Raw genomic sequence first — 6,000 nt, 5'->3', positions numbered from 1 at the left:
CTATCTTCACATTTCACTTTCAGCACAAAATTCCAACTGAGCACTCACATTTGAATTCTCTGCTGAAGTATGAAGATAATTACACCAAAACAAGAAGGTATACTACAACCATTAATAATTGAAAAATTGGCTGGTAACTTGTAGCAAGGAAAAAGGCACCCTGTGAATTCTGAATTGCTACAAGTTGCCAGCCAATTTGTGTTGTTAGCTTTACAAAGACAACATCTTGTGCCTTAATTTCCTTGTGATTTTTTTCCTGCATTTGCACATTAATTACCCATCAAACTCACTGAATCACAGAATTGTTAGTGTAGAGGTGGCCGTTCGACCCATCATGTTTGCAATGGCTCTCCGAATGCAGACAGTTAAGTCTAGTAATTAAAAGTGCAAGTATCCTTTAAATTATGTTATATTTAATCAATGAATCCCTCGACAAGAAAGTAAACAATTACAATTTGTGTATTGAAGATTTATGCACAGTTTGATGCAGCCACACACAAATGTGGCTATCAGGATGAGGGTGACTTTGGGCATGTCTTTCCCCCTTTATCTTGATGAACGCGGTCCATTTTCGATCCCAAGATAAAGCGGAAGATGGCTCGGATGATCGCCGCAACATTGGAATGAGCCAGTCTCACTTCATGTACAGCAACACCAAAACTGCCTCACACCTGACGACCAGGTTCTTATCGGCAATGGAGAGGGAGTGTCACTCCTACATGTCCAGACATGCACAGTTTATATTTCACTATAGCTACTCCTTCCAGTTTCTAATGCTTTCACTGGCTTATTCCCAACCAGACCTCTGCCTCTTATAGTGTCGGTAAGATAAGATATTGGAGCAGAATTAGGTCATTTGGCCCATCGAGTCTGCTCTGCCATTCAATCATGTCCTAATGAAGCTCAATAGAAACTCCAGGAACAGCACCTCATCTTTCAGTTAGGCACTTTACAGTCTTCTGGACTCCAATTTTGAGATCAGCAACCCTGGTTCGTAATCACTGGTCCTATTTCTTTGTAAGAGTTTTAACAACACCAGGTTAAAGTCCAACAGGTTTATTTGGGAGCAAATGCCATTAGCTTTTGGAGCGCTGCTCCTTCGTCAGATGGAGTGGAAATCTGCTCTCAGACAGGGCACAGAGCCACAAAGTCAAGTTACAGAATACTGATTAGAATGCGAATCTCTACAACCAACCAGGTCTTAAAGGTACAGACAATGTGAGTGGAAGGAGCATTAAGCACAGGTTAAAGAGATGTGTATTGTCTCCAGACAGGGCAGCCAGTGAGATTCTGCAAGTCCAGGAGGCAAGCTGTGGGGGTTACTGATAGTGTGACATAAACCCAACATCCCGGTTTAGGCCGTCCTCATGTGTGCGGAACTTGGCTATCAGTTTCTGCTCAGCAACTCTGCGCTGTCGTGTGTCGTGAAGGCCGCCTTGGAGAACGCTTACCCGAAGATCAGAGGCTGAATGCCCGTGACCGCTGAAGTGCTCCCCCACAGGAAGAGAACAGTCTTGCCTGGTGATTGTCGAGCGGTGTTCATTCATTCGTTGTCATAGCGTCTGCATGGTTTCCCCAATGTACCATGCCTCGGGACATCCTTTCCTGCAGCGTATCAGGTAGACAACATTGGCCGAGTTGCAAGAGTAGGTACCGTGTACCTGGTAGATGGTGTTCTCACGTGAGATGATGGCATCTCCACATCATGCCTATTTCTTTGAACAGTCGCTGTTGGTAATGATTCTGCTATTAAATTTATATCTCAACTAGATCCATTTTGTTTTACTTGTCCTATCCCATTTGCCATTTATTTTTACTTTGCAACATCATCCCTTTTGTCATTAAATTTCTCCTGCCTGCCACCTTATCACACCTTGTTATTTTTCTCTTCCTTTCCCTGCTTCTGCATTTCACGCCGTTTTTGTTTACAGATACCGAAAACCGTGCTCCGCATCTCTAAAAATTTGACCTCCACCCCGCAATGTATAAACGCATGTACGAATGTATCTTGAGTGAATACGTGTAGAGGTTGGCTGAGGATGTGCGGGCGCTAGGACCCCGCGGCCGCCGTGTCCTCCTCCACCCCCGCCCGCAGTCGGTGCTGAATGAGCGGGTGAAAGATGGCGCTGGACGGATGGAAATACTAATGACAGTCGGGAAACTCGCTTCCATTTGTACCATGGTAGGTGGCCAGAGCGGAGACCCTGCAGTCTCGGGGTGCTCACTCGCTTCCCGTTCAGCAAACAGCTTCGCCAGCCGTTTGCCGCGGTGCAGAGAGCGGGGGCGGAGGCGCCCCTTCTCTCCCCGGGCCGCCGCTTGACTCCCAGTCCCAGGCTCTTCTCCGGCCTGCTGCTGCTGTTAGACTCGAGGGGGGGGAGGGAGGGGATGAAAACACCCCATTAAAATCAACGACGGAGCGAGGCCTCCGCCTTTTGGAGCCAGGCTCCTCTTTCCCCCCCCCTCAGCCGGTGCTGTAGTGGCGGCTGGCACGGGCTGTCCCTGTGCCGGGCGGCGGCTGCAGCGTCCCCCGAGGCCGGGAGGCAGGTGCAGGGGGAAGGGAGAAGAGCTGCAGAGCCTGGGAATGCTGTGTCGAGAGTCTTGCTGCTCCTGTTTCCCACTCTCCTAGTTTTGAACTACACTCTCGTGCATTTGGTGTATTTAGTTTTTCTGTAATCCACTCAAAGGATCTTTTAAAGAGGCATTCTACAAAAAAATCCCGTGGCATTCCTCTCAAGGATTAGTAAAATCCACTGTGCCACTTTGTTCAAGGAACCACCCCAAGTCCAGCCCCACCTGAATTCTTGTGTTTGCATTAAGTTTAATCAAACCTCAAGGTTTAATTGGAAAATGCCTGTGATCGATTTTGTGCTTTCACACAAGATTAAACTATCACAGCATGATGTTTCTTAGGATTACATATGAAATATGCGTTTAATTGTCATAAGATCCTAAAAAAATAGGAACAGGGTTAGGTCATTTTTCATCTTTATTAAATAGTGCAGTATACATTACCATCTTGTCAAAAGACTACTTTTTACTTATTGATCTGCGGTAGTGAAGCCCTCTTTAATTTTAGTGGTGCAATTTCGGTATGGAGTAAACTCTCCTTGTAAAATAGATTCTTTTTTTTTGTTTTTAAAAGAACAAAGTGGCCAGAGTGACTAAATCTGTAAGGAAGGAACTGCTGCTCTATTTGTAGGTGTCAAGACTGTATTAGATATGAGTGGGTGGTTTTACCAATGTATTGTCACAGATAGAACAAATGGTTTGCTCTAGTTCAACATTCAGGGCACATCTGAGAATTTTGCAGTGCAGCATAACATTTTTAAAATTAATTTCTCTGTTCAATGACAATTAGCATGTTTTTTAAAAATTGGCATTTAATTTCAGCACATCTAAATGGGAAGCAGTTTCCAGTTGGTTATGATAATGGCAGATTGTATATTCGGCACATGCTTCTCACATTAACACTAATTCAAACTCTGATTTAAGTGCTAGTGGACAGCACAAGTAGTTGTTAGAATCACCAACGGTAAACTTGCTGCACTTCTCAAGGCAGGGAGCAGGATAACATCAATGCTTTCAGACACAATGCTGATTAAATGCAATATAAAAATATATGAAGTTGACTATGCAAAAACAGTATTGCTGATAATACTGCTGCTTTAAATTCAAAACATTTTTCCTGCAACTGCTTTGGAATTTTCTGTAATTTTGCTATGCTAAATCACTTATCTAGTTACTGAGTAAGATGTGTCTTGTGATCGGTTTCCCAATTTATCTGAGTGCTGATAATCACATTTTAATTTGATGTTTTCAAGTTTCCTTTGTACTTTGATTTTTGTTCGGGCTGTTCCCCCTCCTTTTGGGGAGCTGCCCCTTTTACTTTGTCCTGACTTAATTTGAGTTTGTTTATTTGGCTTGATCTAAAAAGAGGTCACAAAAATATGTCCCTTGTCTTTAATTCTGTCATGGGATGCAAGTGTTGCTGGCAAAGCCAGCATTTGTTGCCTGTCTTTAATTACTTTTGGAGAGGTAATAGTGAGCTGCCTACTTGAACTGCTGCAGTCCATCTGGTGTAGGTAGGGATTTCCAGGTTTGTGTCCCAGCAATACAATGGTCATGCCAATTGCCACCATCTAGAGTGTACATGTCTGAACGGACAAGTATAAATTGGTGTTGATTTGAAAAGTTAGTAACTGCTTGGTGTCAGCAGCATTTGAAACCTAAAGTAATAGGCAAAATAGTGCAAAACAGTGAAATATGGATTGCAGGGGTGGTGGTGATGGTTTGGGAAAATGTTTTTTAAAAAAAATCAAATTAATGTTTTGAGGCCACCTCAACCATCTTTAAAGCAGAGAGAAAATTGTTCGCAACTTTTAATATAAATTTGTATCAATTTTTATATAAATTATTATTGATGAGAATTTCCACTTTTCATGTCTGTTGAAGTAGTGTTATCACAGAGGAAAACACTGCAGCCGTTTTGGGCATTCCAGGATCCCATAAAGAGTAAAGAAGATAAATAACCCGTGGTTATTGGATAAATAATGACCAAGCTACATGGAGAACTCCATGTTCTATTTCAGTTAGTGCTGAAAGACAATGCAGCATTCCCTCAGTACTAGACTAAAATGCCATCCTAGATTGTTTTAGATCAGAGTTTGAACCCACAATCGTCTTACTCTGATCAAGCTGATGCTTTTATTTAACTATATGTGTACACTTGCCACGATTATCGCATCTCCTGTGCTTATTTCGTGCACACTTGTCAACCTTTTCTATCACAATTAAATTTGCTTATTTATTTCACTTAGCTCTGACTCCTCGGGTGGCATTGTTACTTGCTGTGTGCGCTTTCTATTTATGTCCTTAAGTCAATTAATACTGCTTTGTTGGCCAGCGATGTGATACTGACAACATCCCTCTTGCTGTTGCCTTTTTTGGCTACCATTTCCTCCCGGCCACTCCCATTTTCCCTGATTCCTACTTCTCCAGTTGCACAGAATTATCATGACTGGACCATGCCTCTATTTAGCCTCCCTAAAACTACTTTCTGGTCATGATTGGAAATTGGTTTGAAGTTCATGAACAGCAATGTCAATCATTTTAAATGATAAAAGTGTTGAAAAAACACTTCAGAAACTTAAGCCAATTTTCAGATGCCCACATTTTTAAAGTTTATTTATTATTTGTGTCACAAGTACGCTTACATTAACACTGTTCGGGTACATTGAGGGAGAATTTAGCAAGGCTAAAATACCTAACCAGCACATCTTTTGGAATGTGGGAGGAAACCGGAGCACCCAGAATCGAACCTGGATCCCTAGCGCTGTGAGGCAGCAGTGCTAACCACTGCTACCTACATTTGGGAGTGTATGTGGAATTTGAGAGAGAGGATGCTGACAGTTGAAGCAGGCAATATTGGGGGAAGAGAATTTTTGGTTTTCAACACCAGTAATGTAGCAAAACTTGCATTATATTTAAAATAATTACTCAGCTAAATTTCAAATAATACAGCTATCAATAGGTCATAATTAAGGAAGTCCACCAGCACTGAATGCTCATACCCACAGATTTGCCATTTCCCACCAATCCCATCCCCAATGCTGAGCATCAATTCTTTTCCCTGCTGCTAGTATAAGCTTTTATCAATAACCCCCTGCAGTCCTCCTCCTAGTGTTCCCATATTTCTGATTTTCCCTTATCAGTGTGCATCCCTTTAACATCTCAGCACTGCATCATACTCAAGCCCCTCTCCAATCACTGCTGCACCCACTCCCAGCACTCTGATCTCCTATTTCTATCAGAGCTTTGTATTTTTCGCAGATACTTAACATTCCGATAATCCTAAACCTTACGCCACTTCCTAACATTGCGACATGGTCTATAATTTTTGCCATGCAGGCACCAGCAGAAAAAAAGCAGAGGATCAAACTTTATTGCAGTTTTAATGAGTGAAATAAAATATTTATACATAAATGCAATTGACTGCTGAAA

The 6,000-nt window shown here is 42.3% G+C and overlaps 1 protein-coding gene across 1 annotated transcript in view; it reads left to right on the top strand.

Moving 5' to 3' along the window:
• Nucleotides 1-2,012: 2,012 nt before the first annotated feature.
• Nucleotides 2,013-6,000, top strand: part of usp12a (ubiquitin specific peptidase 12a) — a 51,820-nt gene continuing 47,832 nt past the window's right edge. Inside the window, exon 1 of the mRNA XM_078222178.1 lies at nt 2,013-2,182. Within this exon, the coding sequence (XP_078078304.1) occupies nt 2,135-2,182 (48 nt within the window). The 5' untranslated portion in view covers nt 2,013-2,134. The remainder of the gene's footprint in view (nt 2,183-6,000) is intronic.

The sequence above is a fragment of the Mustelus asterias genome, chromosome 10 (assembly GCF_964213995.1).
Source record: "Mustelus asterias chromosome 10, sMusAst1.hap1.1, whole genome shotgun sequence".
Taxonomy (NCBI): domain Eukaryota; kingdom Metazoa; phylum Chordata; class Chondrichthyes; order Carcharhiniformes; family Triakidae; genus Mustelus; species Mustelus asterias.
The sequence above is the reverse complement of the archived record's forward strand: the minus strand, read 5'-3'. Positions and strand labels throughout refer to the sequence as shown.